A 17571-nucleotide genomic window follows, 5' to 3' on the forward strand; every position below is an offset into this window, starting at 1 on the left:
TTTCTTAAAATAGGGAAATAAAACTCTACGCAGTTCATTACTCAATATATTCATCAAAAAAAAAGAGTAGTATTTATGAAGGAAGGCGCCAAAATCAATTTAAAAAATAATAATAATTAAAAAGCACCTTAGCATCCGATTCATCCTTTATGGCAGGAATGACGTCCCCGCAAGATTTATCCGCGACGTATCCGTTGGCACGCCTAGCCGGGGACTTTGGGGGAAGTTCCCCGTTTTCGATCATCGCGTAATGGGCCGTGTACAGGTCTTTTAATTTTATCGTCTGTTATATAAAAAAATTTTTAATTTCGAAAAATCTGGTTTGAGCCGAAAATAAATATATAAGAATGCGCATCAATATGATTTGATCAACGTGCAAACCATAAAATGGCGATAACAGCTGACTCCTTTGTATGGATACTTTTAAATAAATTTAATGAACGAATCGTTAATTAGTCGTTTATATAACATCCTTGGTTATTATATCCTAATTTTATTTTTTTTTAAATCATGTCAGTAATGGAGGGTATAAATTACTTCCCCCCTCCTCCCTTTTGAATAATATTTACCCTAAAATCAATAATAATTAACCAGCGCTGTAAAGCAGCGTTGTTAAAAGTAACTTTTTTAAGGGGAGGAGTAACGCTATTCGTTATTATATTTGGAAAAGTAAGGATGTAAGTAACGAATTTACCCTTATTACAGTTAAGACATGGAAAGAATTCAGTTTAATAATTTAATTATATATATATTATATATTAATTTTTTTTTAGCCCAGGTTTTCAGAATCAAATCGAAAGAATATAAATCTAAATCATAATTTTCATTTAAATTTATAAAGAAGAGAAATACGAAAAATAACAATGCTATTCAAAATAGGGTGTCCTAAGTTCAAAAGCTTTTTTTTAGCCTAAAAACTAAAAAAGCAATTAAGTATCAAAATTAAGTCGAAACCAGGACAGAACCTAAACGTCCTTGTTCATCTGATTAAAATTTTGAACAACAAATATGTTAAACAATTAATGCTTAAAAATGTATCGTAAAAATATAATTATCTTCTTCTTCTTCTCCGTTTAATGGCGATTTCCGGGTCGGTCAATTTTCCGTCTGATTTAATCATTAGGAAATTATGTGGCAAGGTTATTTTACAATCGGATGTCCTTCCTGACATCACCCCCTTTCGGTGGTCGAGGAGACGGTGATCCTATTCTAGACCCAGACCACGGGGGAACCTGTTAGACCGCTTATTAGCCGCTAAAAAGATGTTGCCACATCCGCGCCATGATGAGGCGGAAGGTAGGATTTTTGGGAGGAAAAAAATAAACTACATTTTTCAATTCATAATATTATTTAATATTGAGTATTTATTTATTTTTTTATTTTCACCATTAGTAAGAGGATTTGAATTAATTGAAGAGGGAAAGGAAGAGACACAGGTAGCGTCCCAAATTAGGGATTTCCCATTTGACCATGGGATGCAGGTTAAACCGTCAGGTCTGAGACCATCTTGTAGAGAGAGGTTTGTTGGTTCTAGAATGTTAGGAATTTTAGCTTTATTGAGAGCGTTATGGATGATTTTATTTATTGCTTTATGCCGGAGGTGGCGACCTTGGCTACGGGAGCAGTTTAGGCCGTGTCTTGCATTGGGTTGTACGGGTAGGTTGCAAAGGTGGCAAGTGTGTGAATGTGTTAACGAGCATCCTAGTCTAAATCCTATGGTAACTCTCAGTTGGTCATTGGTTAAGAGATTATCAAGGGTTAGGCTAGGAAGTGCCTCGAGCCATTCAAGGAGGCGTAGATATAGCCTCCCACTGTCTCCGAATCTACCTACAACATCCACCTTTAAACTCCGTTCTTTGCAAAATTGATTTCAAAAACGCCTTCAATACAGTATCTCGTTCCTCGGCTCTCGAATCGTTTTACGATAATTTCCCCCAATACTCGCGCATTGTTGACATTTGCTATACCAATAGCACTCCCCTCATTTTCAATGGTTGTGTTATATACTCAGAAGAGGGTGTTCAGCAGGACGACCTCCTAGGCCCTATACTTTTCTGCTTAGCCATACATAATATGATGAAAGATCTTAAATCTGATTTTGATCTAGACCTTAATTTATGGTACCTAGACGATGGCACTCTCTGCGGTAACCAACATCAAATAAGCAAAGCCCTCTTCCACCTCGAAAGAGAATGCCCCAAAATAGGCCTAGAATTAAACAAAACCAAAACAGAAATCTGCATACTCAACCCTGAGATTCCCCTAGACTCATTTAAAGATTACAATATTATCGAAATCGAAGATATCCAACTCTTGGGCTCCCCACTACTAAATAATAAAATCTCGGAAAAAACTATCGATAAAACCTTCTTCGAGTTGCAAAACTTGGAAAAGTTCATCAATCATATCCCATCGCACCAACTTTTTTATCTATTAAAAAAGTGCCTATAATTACCTAAAATCTCACACCTCTTCCACTCATCCTCCTCATTCACCTCCTCAGAATTTTTCACCAAGCATAATATTCGCTTAAAGACCTTAATGGAAAGGACCTTAATCTTCCATTATCAATTGGCACCTTGCTTAATTACCCGCTAAACTAGGCGGTATCGACCTGATCCCCTTAGAATTACTCTCCCTATCTCTTTTTATCTCTAATCGCCTTTCGCTCAATTTCGCGATCTCATCTTTTATAACTCCCAATGACGATCTCTTAACAGTAGCAATCGAAAAATGGAATCTACTAACCCCAGACGGTCAAACATTCCAAACCGAAATTTCTAATAAATCAATCTTGGAACCTCTTATAAAGAAACTTCAAAATAGTCTTAACCCCTCCGATATCAGCGATATTTCAACTCCTTCAATTAAACGATAAATATGGCGGATATGAATGGCTCGAGGCACTTCCTAGCTTAACCCTTGATAATCTCTTAACCAATGACCAACTGAGAGTTATTATAGGATTTAGACTAGGATGCTCGCTAACACATTCACACACTTGCCACCTTTGCAACCTACCCGTACAACCAAATGCAAGACACGGCCTAAACTGCTCCCATAGCCAAGGTCGCCACCTCCGGCATAAAGCAATAAATAAAATCATCCATAACGCTCTCAATAAAACTAAAATTCCTAACATTCTAGAACCAACAAACCTCTCTCTACAAGATGGTCTCAGACCTGACGGTTTAACCTGCATCCCATGGTCAAATGGAAAATCCCTAATTTGGGACGCTACCTGTGTCTCTTCCTTTCCCTCATCAATTAATTCAAATCCTCTTACTAATGGCGAAAATAAAAATATCAATAAATACTCAATATTAAATTTTATTTTTCAACCCATAGTCATCTCAACTAATGGTAATTTCTCCCAATCAACACATTCATTTTTTAAAATTTTAGCACGTAAAATTTTTAACATAACAAACGAAAAACGCGAGTCAATCTTCCTAAAAATACAATTAGAAATTTTTAAACATAATTATACATGTTTTTTAGGTACATTTTTACTATAAGCTCTTTTTAGAGCCATCGATATTTTTAAAATTTACACTCTTTTTTATATTTTATATGGAAATTTTATATTTTTATTTCAAAAATTTATAAAGATGTATTAATTCTTCATAATTATGTATCATTTTATACATAAATAACTGGGGGGGGGGGGGGGGGGGATAAATAGTTCTACCATGTTTTATTTCTGAATTAAAAAAAAATAATAAAACGCGTTTCTTCTTTTGTATTTTTTTGGATTGTAAACGAGTAAGGTAAAAAGAAAAGTTCCTTTGAGGGGGAGGGGGGGGGGAGAGTAAAGCGTTACATTATTAAGGCAAAGTTTACGGCACTGTAACAATTTATTTTAATTATAAAATTTCGGAGATTTTCCTTCGTTCAAATTTGAATGAGGGATTATGGGGAGAGGAAGGGGGACTAACTTGTCTAGAAGATGAAAGAGATCTAATTAATATGCCAGAAAGTTTTTCCAAATAATTAAAACGGTGCTTTTGTGGTACAACAACATCGTTGTCTTCATCATAACACCCATAGAAAAGAGTGTTAAGTTAAGCAATATTTACTAAATTTTAAAAATATCAGTTATAAAAATAAAATATCATTTGTTGAGTAGTGTAGATCGCTTCAAATTTTAGTATAATGCCTATATTCTTTCTTTCTTCCTTTGGGCACTATCGTAAATGTGTGGTAATGACTCCATTGACAAAACGCTGATAAGTCGTTTTATAGCCATGTATAGTTTCATATGTATATATAAAGTCAACCTTTTGAGCCAGCCATCCGGTAAAAGGTTTCGACATAGCGATGCGTAGTTTTATGTCCTGATCTTCAATCAAGGCCTTGGTAAGCGTGTCGACGAGAATCATTTTACCGGGTTTCAAACGGCCCTGAAAAAAACGAAGATTTTCGAATAAAAATAGTAAATGTAAATATATTTACCTTGTCAAGTGATCCAATTAAAATTTGCCTATTTTTTTATTGGTTTTAAAAAAAATTCAAATAATTAAATATCTTTTCGCCTTTTAAGAATAATCTTAGTCATTGATTTTGTAATTTACATTCTCGGCTTTATGTCAGACTATCGCCTAGCGACACTTTATCACGCAACACTTGAATACGTGACACAAGTGGCGTATGATAAAATGACGCGTGATAAAGTGACTCTAAATCCAGGCAATATATTAATTACAGACAAACTTAGCTTAATTATTCCCTTGATTGACTAGGAATATTCATCGGTTATCATATGGGGTAGCAATAATTATTTCTAACTAGCATCGTTGGGTAATCGCTCTAATTTTTTTTTAGCCGCTTTGGACATATATTTTTTTAGGCAGTATGATCCCAGCTAAGATTTTTTTTTCTTTTTTAAATATAGCTTAAGTTTGAAGAAAAAAAAAATATCAGCTCGCGCCCAAATGCGCAGCGTATTTTCTTCAGAAGGCGTCTGTAAAGCGGATTATTTTTGTTGCTTGGTTTGGTTTTAATTTTTTTTTTAAAAAAAAAATTTTTTAGCAAACCTTTTTCACGATGTAACTCCCTCCTGTCGCGTTGCGACCTTGTTGTTCGACGTCAAAGACTCCAACTTCGCTAGCCAGAACCAGGATCCCATCTGAGGTCAGGTAATACCTGGCAGGTCTTAGGCCGTTACGGTCTAATGCGGCTCCCACGTGCCGCCCGTCCCCTCCGAATAAGACGAGGGCAGGTCCATCCCAGGGCTCCATCCAATTGGACACCCACTTGTAAAAGGTGGATATGGGCTGCTTAATCGAGGAACTCCGCGATTCGCAGGTAGACTGGATTTGGTTTTTGAGATTTTCTTCAATGGAATCTTCGTCGAAATTGTGCTTGCGGGCCTCGGGGATCAGATTAGTTATAGCCTTATCAGAACATAATAAGCGGTTAAATATTAGCGCCATGTAAAAAGGGGGAAGAAATTTCATTTTTGTTTTCCTTCCTACCCGTTGCCACTTTGACAAAACATTTTCCCTTATTTTTATTAAATCCTTTTTATAAGGCCTACTCAAAAATTTATATTTAATCGTTGAAACATTTCCAAAAGAGAAAGAAAAGAAAGAAAGAAAGAAAGAAAAGAAAGAAAGAAAGAAAGAAAGAAAGAAAGAAAGAAAGAAAGAAAGAAAGAAAGAAAGAAAGAAAGAAAGAAAGAAAGAAAGAAAGAAAGAAAGAAAGAAAGAAAGAAAGAAGGCAAACCTCGGGTAGGCTCCTTTCCCCAGCCATTATCAAAAACTCCAAGGCGTTATCGAGAGCCCCACTATCCGATACGCCCTCTTCGACCACCGGATAAAGCATGGATAGCTGGTCACCGTAAACCGGGCTTTTCATTATGCCCTCCCGGGCGCGCATGAAATTAACGTTACCGCGTAGGGTGTTTATCTCGCCGTTGTGGCACACGTATCTATATTTTTTCAAAAAAAATAGTTTTATTTCGGGAAATATTTACTTTTAAAACTGTAATTGTAAATTTCATTTTAAAAAAAAAACCTTAATGGTTGAGCCCTTTCCCAACTAGGGAAGGTATTGGTAGAAAAACGACTGTGAACTAAGGCGAAGTGAGTTTCGAACATCTGGTCTCTTAAATCGTCGTAATAGAGCCACAGCTGATCTACCCTAAATTGGCCCTAGGTAATGGATTAAATTCGAGAAAATGATAATCGAAGTATTAAATTAAAAAATGGTTTCAAAAAAATTTTAATTTTATAGAAATTGTCCATCTTGTTTTTCCATACTTTTAAAATCAATCCTTTTCATTGTTATTATTTTATTCTATTTCAATTTTTATTTATTTTCATATATTCACTTAGTTTATTTAAAAAATATATTAAAACTTATATTATAGGAAGAAGAAACAAAATATTAAAAAATAAATATATATAAACTATATTTTAAAAAAAGGAAGGGGGTAGGGGGCATTAAAGAGATATATTGACTGGATTTGGAGTCACTTTATCACGCGCCACTTGTGTCACGTGTTCAATTGTCGCATTATAAAATGTGGCTAGGAGATAGATTGGCATAGAGCCGAGAATGAGTATTACAAAATAAATAACTAAAATTATATTTAAAAAAAGTGGAATAAAAAAATAAAGTTTTATATTAAAATGTAGCAATCTTAAACAGCATGATTTTTAACGGCTAACCCAAAATTTTACCCCCTTCCCCAAAAAAAAATAATAAAAAGATTATGCCAGCTGTGGAGATTTTGCTAAGTTTGGACATCTGTTAGCGAAATCTCGAGACTCGCATAAGTGCCATCAAAGTGAGAGTTTCGAAGGCTGCGTAGCGAGCGCCATTAATGCCTTTCAAAATGGCCTCTTGCAAATTGGTAAAGTTACCGTTTGGCGTTAAGCAACCATTTTGAAAAAAAACGTATACTTTTTTTTTATTCTTCGTGTTTGTAATATTCTCTATAAAATGTAATAATAAATAACTTACTCATAATCCTGAAAAAAAGGAATATATTTAGAAACATCGGATATTGATCAAAAGGGCAACCTCACATTTAAACAAAGGGACGCGTTACGTTTTTTTAAACGCTCAAATTTGTGGTCGCTATAATATTATTTTGGTTAAAAATCTAAAATTTCTAACCAAAATGGCTAAATCGAGCCGTTTAACGACATTTAATATAAAAATGTGTCCCAATTTTCATTTTTACCTTGTACACTATCGAATACAACGACAAACTGCAAATGTAGAAACGTAAGTTGTAAGAAGGTATTCTATGGGTGGCATATTTGCGTACCATGTATAGCTTTGATTTGATTTTTTTTTTATTTAAAAATTTATATATATTAAGCATACGATTTCGAATGTTTTCGCCTTTGTGTTAAAATGAACGAATGCTCTTTTCGTCATTTTTTCTAAAGAATATATTTCTCGTTTACCACATCTCCTTCCTGTTATTATGGTGTTCCGGGGCTTAGCCTATGATCATTTAGTTTCAAAATCGCCAAAAGTTGAAAACTTGACGCAAAATTTTAGTGTTGTTAAACGGCTCGATTTGAGGCGATTTTTAAAAACGGCTAACTCAACATTGTAGCCAAGAAAATATTGGCTAAGCATCGAGATCTTGCCAATAGATGTTCAATCCTATGTGCCATCTGTGGATCAAAATCTCTAGGTCTGCATAATATTTTTCCGGTTAATATAATTGAGTCAGTCGTTTTTAAAATTCGGCTCAAATTGAGCCGTGTAATAACACTGCCTAAAAAAGTGTAAAAAAAAGCAGCTAAAAGATCAGATTTAAAAACAGATGGGCAGATGTAGGAATAAATTAGTACAATTCTCCTACTAAAGGTAAATATAAAATTAAACATGAGCAAATCGGAACATTTTGCGTAAAAACGTTTCGCCCATAAGAGTATCAAATAGCACAAAAAGGATCAAATGTCATAGCTAATGAAGAAGAAAAAAAATATGATAGTAAATGAGCAAAATAGTAAATAACAAATTTCGTCTAAAAGTACCCAAAAGATCAAATTCGATTATTTAAATAGGCGTATTTGGTAAATTGTATCAACAATTGTAAATAGCAAATTAGCATAAAACTCTTTAGCCTAAAATTGCACCAATAGTAAATTAGCATCAAACTCTTTACCCTAAAATTGCACCAATACCGAATTATTAGTAATGTAGAAATTGAGAAGGGTTTCGTAGTAAATGAACGGTCAAATGTATAATAGCCAAATTGGTGTATAAATAGCCATTTTGTCCAACCAAATATATACACTATATTGTAGAAAATGGGGAAAATTTAAATTGTGTAGTTATTTACATTTACGCATTTACTATTTAAATATGCTCATTTTAAAGTTAAACGTGTACACATTTGCTTATTAACACTTTTAGGTAGTGTTGTTAAAAGGCTCGATTTACTTTGTCCAGAAAAATATTGCTTAAGCCTCGAGATCTCGATAATACATGTCAGGACCTTTCTACCATCTAAGAGCAGAATCTTAAGGCTTGCGTAATTATTTTGATGAACGAAATATTGAGTTAGCTGTTTTTAAAAAAATGGACTCAAAACGAGCCGTTTAACAACACTGAGTTTATAAGCGTATTTTCGCTTCCTAATAAATTATATAATAAAACTAACTACATTATTTTTTGTAAAAAGTTTAGTTTTTCATAAAATTTTAAGTAAATTTTTTTTTTGCTATCATGGCACTTAAATACTTTTAGATTTTCTTTCTTCTTTTATCGTTTTATAATAAAATAATAAATATTCTTTCTTTTTTTTAAAAACAAAAAAAAAATCAATATACTTATAACAATTTCTAGTGTATTTTTTTTATATAATTGAATTTGACATCTTAAAACTCTTAACAATATATTATAAACTATAATTAGGAAGAAAAAAATCCATTTTAATTATATAGGATAGATATACTATGAATATATGAGCTTGAATATGGGAACAAGCAAACAAAGATACATTTTTTAAGATATCGGATTCAATCAATTCAATGACTTTAAAAGAGAGTGGTAGACATTTGAAAATAGAATCCACATATGTTTGGGATCTTTGATCCCGGGGAACTAAGAATCTCTCGGATGAATACTGCGCAGCCATTATCAAGCATTTAGCTTAGCATGTAAAAACTACTTATATAAATGTTGGCGGGAAAATTGTCACAAAAATTTGTAGCGATAAATTACTCTACACATGTCGAAACCGGAAATAGTTTTCTATTTTTTTATATATATTAAATTTATAAATCGTCCCTCGGTAAATTATTTGGAATTGAGAAATTCTGTATTTCCTAGGGAATTCTATGACATATTATATAATATAAAAGAAAATATTAATATAATTTATCATTAAACTTTGCGTTTAAAGTCCAATTCACTGGTTTCGGGATCGCGGGGAACCATAAAGACCTGAATTTCGAGATTTATTTAATTTGGGTTTTCGAAGTTAAAGTTAAATGTAATTAGATGTACTGTAGCGTTTGTAAGAAATAGTAACTGGTTACTAAAATTGTAACTGTTTAGTTACATTAAAGGTATTTTAATGTAAGCATTTTTTAAAATGTAACGTTTTCTTTCTTTCTTTCTTTCTTTCTTTCTTTCTTTTCAAATTTAATGGCTTATAAAAAATAATTTTTTAAAATGTAACTGAAGCTATTTACTCATTAAAATGCGATAAATTGTAATTCTATATTCTTGTTAAATAAATTCCCATTTTTCCAATCCTTTATTCTTTCTTTCTTTTTTTCTTTTCTTTCATTCAGATTTTTGTTATAAAATATTTCTTACCCTAATATAGTTATTCTTAATTAACCAGACCCATCTTATCGTAATATTCTCACTAAACATATTCCCTTTTATACTTTTTTTCCCCATCAAAAAAAATTGCTTCCCTAGATTAGTTTAAAAAATCATATAAAAATTAATTTAAACGCCGTTACAGTCTTTATTAGAATCAATGGTCATTGGTCCAGTTTTCACCGGTCCTGAAAACCCCTTAAAATTTAGAGGTTTTAATTTTTTTTAAAAAATCAATGTACTAAAATCAAAATATAGAAACCTGAACGATCAAAGGTTCAGAATCCTTGGCTATTTTACCTATCATCGTGTTATCGATTGGCATAGTCCTCCAGGCCAATATCTAATAAAAGGGATCAAGAATATATTAACCAAATCATTCATAATTTTATGGCTTGTATCGGACCAAGTTATACTGGTTCGACCTTGCTTATTGGCATTCGTGTTACTAGTCTAAACTGACGCCTCATTCATTAAAATTCATTTTAAAAGTGGAACATATACGTAGGAGACACTTTGTTGGCGCCATTATTTAGTCGGTTTGTTGACTAAATAACAAAAAAAAACTACCTGTTTACAAACAAACAAAAAAACTATTTCTATTCAACAAAATAAACCTTCATTCCTCTCTCGTTGGCTATTTTCTCGAAAATTTCTCGGCATTGGTCGGAAGTTTCGGGGCTGAGAAAGAATAGGCCCGTCGCGTATTTCCCGGGTTTGGGTAATTCGATATTTTTAGTTTCTCTATAACGCAATTAAAAGACAAATTAAAGTTTTTGATTTTGTTCAATTTACTTTGTTTGTTCGCGATTTGTCCGAATGACATATCAAATAATAATACCCAGAATCGAGACTATTCATTTATCTAAATGAGTATCGATAACATATTAACTAATGGTAAGCAAAATATTATTATCGGAAAACAAAATGGCGTGTTATCAGCTGATTTATATTAACGACGCTTCAAGTTAACATTTTAATGAATACGTCAGTCATCGGATCTATCGTAGACCAGTATAACCCTGATTTCATAGTCAGCGCTAATTCTCGGCGATGTATGCAAAGTATGCTAGTTAAATTCGCGCAAAACTATGAATTTGGGTTAATGCGTCATCGACCGAACTGCAAAGCGTATCTGACATTTTTCATTTTTTTTTTGCGTTTCATTTGAGTTTTATGAGAATCATGCTACAGTCGAGGTAGCCAGTGTCGGTAAATAGCCCAAAAATTATTTCCAGGCTAAATATATAAACTTTTTTTTTGAATACAACTCTATCCAGGGTTGGTAAAAAACGCAAATCTGGTCAACAGAGGTCAAACCCTTTCTGCCATCTATGGGCAGAATCTCCAACTAATTATATTAATTTGGCTGGCTCATTTTTAAAAAAATCGACTAGAATCGTTTTTTTTAACAAACCTAACCCTATCCCTTTATCAACATATGTTTTTGGGTTAAATTAAAATATATGAAGGGAAAGAAGAATATTTTCATCATACTTTTGTAACAATCCCCCCCTCACCCAACGGCTCCTATTACCCAATGAGCTTCTGCCTCCCCACGGAAAAGAAGAAAAAAATTATCACCCCCCCCCCTTAAATGGATACTTAAAAAGTAGTAATAAATCTTTAAATGCAACCAAAAAAAATTTGACAATAAAAATATAAATATTCACATTTTCAAATATTATGTAAATTAAATAAACTTCTTTTTTTTTATTGAGGGGGGGGGGGGGTATAATAGTCGGGGTAATTTGATATACACATTTTATTTTTATTTTTAAAAAGTATACGATGAATGATATTATATTTATTTTTCAAAGTTTCGTTCGACTTTGCCAAAAAAAAATAAAATAATTAAATATCGATAACGCAATATTTCAAAATCAATTAAAATAAGTGGAGCCCTCAGGGTAGGAAGGGGGGTGTAGATATAAAATTTATAGGGAGGGAAAACGCAAAATTGTAAAACAATCCATTTTTTTTATCGCGAATAAAAGATAATATGGAATTCAATCCATGGGGATATATGAGTCATTGTTTAACGACTTATAGAAGAGTGTTATTGTCAATCAGTCCACAAATGCAGATCAAAATCATATTATTTTTGTTTTAATAAAACATGTATAGTAACAGGGCCCGGGATGCAATTGGACATTCAAAATTTCGGAAGGGTATCATATGGAATTAGCCCCCTTCACCTAGGCAACATATACACCTAAACATCCTTTTTTATAATTGAATATTTTTAATTAGTCATAGGGGGGACCTCCGTGGACATCGGTTCCGTCAATCGTTCGTCAAATTCGATATGATGCATCTTTAAAAATGTTCCTTGTTAAGATTATTCAGGTCAAGGTAATGATCATTCATATCATTTTTTTAATGAGATTGACAGTGGACGGATTATTGACGGATCGGATGTCCGCCTAGCCTATCAGAGCAACCTTTGAATTCTACAGGGGTCTGGCTATACCGTGGTGGGCAACCTGTAAATAGCTCTGAATTTTCATTTTTAAAACAAATTTGTCCAAATGCTATTGTACACACAAAAAATTTAAAGAATTTTTTTTTATCAATTTAAATATTTTTTTTTAATAATATATATTTATTTTGTTTAAAATGTCCCAAAGGCGGGAAAAAAATGTGATGATAAATTTAATGACATTTTCAATTTTGTCAGACGTTAAACAAAAGAAAATCATAGAAAAGTGAGATATGGTAAGTGCACGATTTAGCGAAAAAACGAAACAGCGAAAAATTAAAAATCTCGCTTATATCTCCCAGAAAATTTTTAAAGTAAATTTGAAATTTGATATTAATAAGATATGATAGAGAAGTAAATACATCTATTTAAATTATGTTTTTTTAAAAAAAATCTTCAAAAATGGACGAAATATTCTCCATATTCCCAATTTGATGGATTGATAATCGTCGACAATTTTATAAGTGATTAATTTTCGGAGTTCGTGATGGTTTATCTTTTAAAAAATAATTTTTGTACTAGATACATTGTTAGGAAACGCGCATTTCCTTTTTTTTAAGTTAAAGATTTGGTGGCGTAAAGCGGAAAAGATATTTTTGGGTAAGAAGAAAAACTACGAGCGGGGAAATGATTTAAAACGATATATTTTTCTTTTTTTAAAAAAAATCTTACGAAGTTAGTAGAAGATTTTATCTTTCTTTCTTTCTAAACCACAATATAATAGTGCGCACGCGTTTCAAACGCTGCGTTGCAAGCTCAAATAATGCATTTGAAAATGGCCTCGAGCAAATTGGTAAAATTACCGTTCGGCGTTAAAAAAAGGGCAAATAGGTTCGCTTTTTCATTACTTTTTTTTTCTTTCTTTCTTTCTTTCTTTCTTTCTTTCTTTCTTTCTTTCTTTCTTTCTTTCTTTCTTTCTTTCGCTTTGTAATATTATATAAAAAATGTAATATAAATAACTTACTTATAATTCTAAAAAGGAATATTTAGAAAATTAAAAAAATAAGAATGCAGACGATAATATAATTTTTAAAGACAAATCCTTTTTTAAAATTTTGAATCGACGGATATTAATAAAAAGATATGCTCAACAATTTAAACAAGGGACGCGTACGGCAAAACGTAAACGCTCAATTTTTGTGCACTATAACCTCTCCATTATATTATATAAAATAATTATATAATTTTAAAAAAACTAGGGGAGAAACGGACGTGGCGTGTAACCTTGATTTTTTAATCGAATTCTTCGAGAACGTCGTATATAGTATATCATAAATATATATTAATTATTTTTTTTTGTCGCTCATCATTTTTAATATATCACAAATATATATTTTAAAAAAAAAAAGTAGGTTATTAATATAGAGATAATATAATGTACATGATGTACTATAAATAAATTGATGATATTTAATGGAAATAATTTTTCAAACAAACCAACCAAAAAAAATTCGATTTATATTCAAATTCGGACAAGATAAAAATTTATTTCCCTTTTCTCTTATTTTAATTTATTTTATTTTAAGTTTTAAAAAAAAAAAGAGAAAAAGAAGGGAATTTAAGAATTAAATTATTCTAAAAAGACAGGGGGGGGCGTGGGAGTAGATATGAGTAGGAATAATAATCATATGATTTAGACTTTTCGGAACGGTGTCCCCTATACACAATTTAATAATCATTTTCATAATTGATATTCCTTAAACGTCCCCCTTCATCCTAATTCGTTTGTCTCTTAACTTTGATTTATTACTGTTAACTTTTGTGCCTTCTATATTCATTTATTTATTTCTCTTTTGTTTTTCGTTTTATTATCTTTCATCGTCGTTTTAAATAGCACGAAAGTTTGTTTCCCACCCAAAATTAAAAACATGTCAAAAATCTTCTTAAAATTGAATTAAACCTTAGGGCGCCTTCAAAAATCGAACTAAATCAAGGCGCATGTGACCCCTTTCTCCTCTCCCGATTCTATCACGGTTTAACCGTTTTTTAAGCTAAAAGCTAGAAAGGATGCTTGCGATATTTTAGATTAAAACCCCGTTTTGCGCCCTTAGGAGGGGCAGTGGACTCAAACTGCTCTTAAACAGTCTTAAAAAAACAAAGCGATTCTTTGCAACCGCTTGGCGTGCTATGCCGATATTTACTTTTCGTGTGGAGTTATGTATTAATATGGGACCGTCCTACAAAATAAGCTCGAGGGAGTGGTCTCTGGATACGCTATTCCTTTTTAAGAAAAATTATAAATCAGTTTTAAACGCCGCCCGAAAAAAAAAAAAGAATGTCGTTTAATTTTGTCGCTTGAATTACTAATTCCTTATTTTTAATGATGACGCGATGAATAATATAGTTTGTAAACCTCAAGACGTGGACGTAAAAGGCGTGGGGTATGGCCGACATAACCCCGGCGCCGTCACCGGTGTCGGAATCGCATCCGCAGGCTCCTCGATGCTCCATTCTTTCCAAAACTAACCTCGCGTCTTTCAAAATCTGGTTATCGGGAGGTAGATCACAAAGATATAAAATTTTTTAAAAGAAAAAAAATGGCGGATGTAATAAATAATTTTATCGAAAAATTTCTAAAACTACGTAAAATGTGTTCAATTTTCGTAATAAAAAATAATCGTTTGAGGGAAAACTCTTACTTAGAACCTCGGTGGAGTTAGGGCATTAAAAAGCAATAAATTACAGATGACTTATGGGGGTGGTGGGATGCTTATTGCGGTGTTGTCAAAAGACCGATTTTTAGAAAACGGCTAATCCAATAAATGTCCAAACCATTCCTCTATCTATGACCAAAATCTCCAAGCGTGCGTAATATTTTTGGCTAAAATATCGGGTTAGCCGGTTTTTTAAAAATGGAAACCATTTAACAACACTAATTTATTGTTTAATATGACAAAAGAATTTTAGAAGTAAAATAAACCCTATTTCAACCCTAGGCCCAAAACAGTAAAAAAATATATATATAATTTAAACCTGATGCGAAGCTATGCCATTAATATTGACTATACATCCGGCACCACATGAATCCTTTTCGAAGATGGGATCATATAATCCAATCTTTCTGGGATAACTGGAAGGAATGTTAGTATCATACGAATCTCTATCCATTTAATATGGTATTAGTGTTGTGTAGATTTTTTTTAATTTTTTTTTTCGTGGATAGATTTATAAATATGAACTTATCTTCTGCCTTTTTTTTTTTAAAAAAACAAGCAAACAAACAAAAATCACGAAAAATTTGCAAAATATTGTTTTTGTCTATATCTTTAGGTCCCTGGGAAATGCGTCAAAGAATGAATCCAATCGATAAATTTATATATTTTTTTTCTATTTTTCAAATCAAATATTCCAACAAACAAAAGGTAAATTTTTTCAAAATATTTCGTTTTATTTTTTTTTTTTAAATTATTTAGTATATTTATTGCGAGCAATTATTTTCTAATAAATATGAAAAATTAAAATTTGTAAAACTGGTAAATTTTTAATCTTTGCGGAATAATAAAACTGGTAAATATAATTATTGTGCGTTTTGTTGGTAGTTAAGGATGTGGGATAATTTATGAATTTCAACGTATCTAAAATCTCTTTTTTTTAAAAAAAAAATAAATATATAAATTAATTATTTTTATATTTTTGTATGTCTAATATTAATAATTTTATTTGTCATTCCATCGAATCAATCTGGAAAGAAGGTGTTAAACCGCGAACGTATAAGCCCGGCCTGAAACGGAGCGTAAAAATTCGAGTCGGGTCGGGCCAAAAACAGGTGCCGGATATAGAAATTGTTACGGCGAACGTAATCGTTAGACGCTACCATAGAAGGGGAAGTGGGGAGAAGCAATATTACCTCCAAATATCTGACAGGAAGTAAGGGGGTAGACTCCTGAGGATGGGGGGAAGTGAGGGGGGGTTAGACGCGTTATCTTCGGAAAGGAATCTGTATACCAAGTCGCAATGGTGAAACGAAGAACTTCGTTTATTTTTTGTTACAACCGTATATAATACAACATTACTTGGCTTGGTCAGCAATAATTAAGTTAGTAATTTAGTAAAAATAAATTACAAAATTTTTTTTTCAATATTTATTAACTTTTAAATTTTCATTTGAACTGATTACATTACTTTAAAGGCCAAAGAAAACACGTGATACAATGTATTTACAATTTTATAAATAACTCACATTTTTTTTTAAATACACAAAACATTACATTAAAATAAAACTTTAAAATAATGTGTCCAAAAAAAAATTAAGATAGAATATAAAAATGTTATTTATTAATATTCGTTTTAAAAAATCGATTTTGTATTTTTTTTAACTCCTACCCTGCCTACAAAATTTATTAAAGTTGGACAGGGAGTTTAACCGGAAATCTTCGCACCAGAAACTGGAACCCTATCTTTAAAATAAAATTTAAGAACAGGAACTCTTAGACTACTTTGAAGAAGCGGAAGGAATCTCTTTGAAATATTTAAAACCGGAAACCGAATTCCCTTCGGTTACAAAACTTATAATGGGGTGGAAGCTCATAGGTAAACATCCCCTCCGACAGATACGCGCATGAGTAACAGGTTCGATCCCATTGGCCAAAAAAAATTTGGTCCATTTTTCCCCATAGCGTAGTTCCGTTCCTTCTTGTGATTCGATTTCAAACTGAGAAATTAGTAAGTCTCTGTTCGATTTCATAAATTAGTTTCGAGGAAGGGAAAAAAAAAATATATGATCCGACTTGTTATTTCACAGTAAAAAAAATATATAGACGTGGCAGTTTCAATTCAATTATTAGCTGCGTTGTTTGGTAAATTGTTATATAAATGTTGTCCAAAAGCGAGAAATGAATGAATGAAAAATATTAGATCGACGAATAAAATAAATTCGGTTAATGATCAGCATTAATTTAGTATATGCAATATCGATCGGTTATGGCATCGTACCGCCGATTAACATCTCTAAAACGCCAACGCTATTGGCAATAGGCGATATTTAAAAATGGCGTCGACCGTAGAGCCTGGGGGAAAGGTACTAATACTTATAGCTTCTTTTTTCTTTCTTCTCTTTCTTTCTTTTCTTTCTTTCTTTTCTTCCTTTCTTATGAGCTTACAAATTCAGAATTGGAGAATTATAATTACGATTCAAAATGAATACTTTTAAGCAACCTAAATAGAAGGCTATAATTGAAAAGTTTTAAAACAATTAGCCTTTTTTTTAAAAAAATTTAAAAAAAAATATGACATTTGGCGCAAAGATATAATCGCGCCAAATTTGAACCATATGATTTGAAATTCAT

General features: G+C 32.1%; 1 protein-coding gene across 1 annotated transcript in view; it reads right to left on the reverse strand.

Annotated features, from left to right (window-relative positions):
• The window catches only part of LOC135922992 (uncharacterized), a 41159-nt gene extending 25448 nt beyond the window's left edge, over positions 1-15711 (reverse strand). Inside the window, exons 1-11 of the mRNA XM_065457567.1 lie at positions 15260-15711; positions 14640-14770; positions 10422-10548; positions 10067-10147; positions 9364-9417; positions 7193-7288; positions 6019-6155; positions 5728-5932; positions 5037-5396; positions 4281-4403; positions 128-283 (exon numbers count right to left, since the gene is read on the reverse strand). Of these exons, the coding sequence (XP_065313639.1) occupies positions 128-283; positions 4281-4403; positions 5037-5396; positions 5728-5932; positions 6019-6155; positions 7193-7288; positions 9364-9417; positions 10067-10147; positions 10422-10548; positions 14640-14770; positions 15260-15394 (1605 nt within the window). The 5' untranslated portion in view covers positions 15395-15711. The remainder of the gene's footprint in view (positions 1-127; positions 284-4280; positions 4404-5036; positions 5397-5727; positions 5933-6018; positions 6156-7192; positions 7289-9363; positions 9418-10066; positions 10148-10421; positions 10549-14639; positions 14771-15259) is intronic.
• Positions 15712-17571: the final 1860 nt, after the last annotated feature.

The sequence above is a fragment of the Gordionus sp. m RMFG-2023 genome, chromosome 1, assembly GCF_954871325.1.
Source record: "Gordionus sp. m RMFG-2023 chromosome 1, tfGorSpeb1-WG-v2, whole genome shotgun sequence".
NCBI classification, from domain to species: domain Eukaryota; kingdom Metazoa; phylum Nematomorpha; class Gordioida; order Chordodea; family Parachordodidae; genus Gordionus; species Gordionus sp. m RMFG-2023.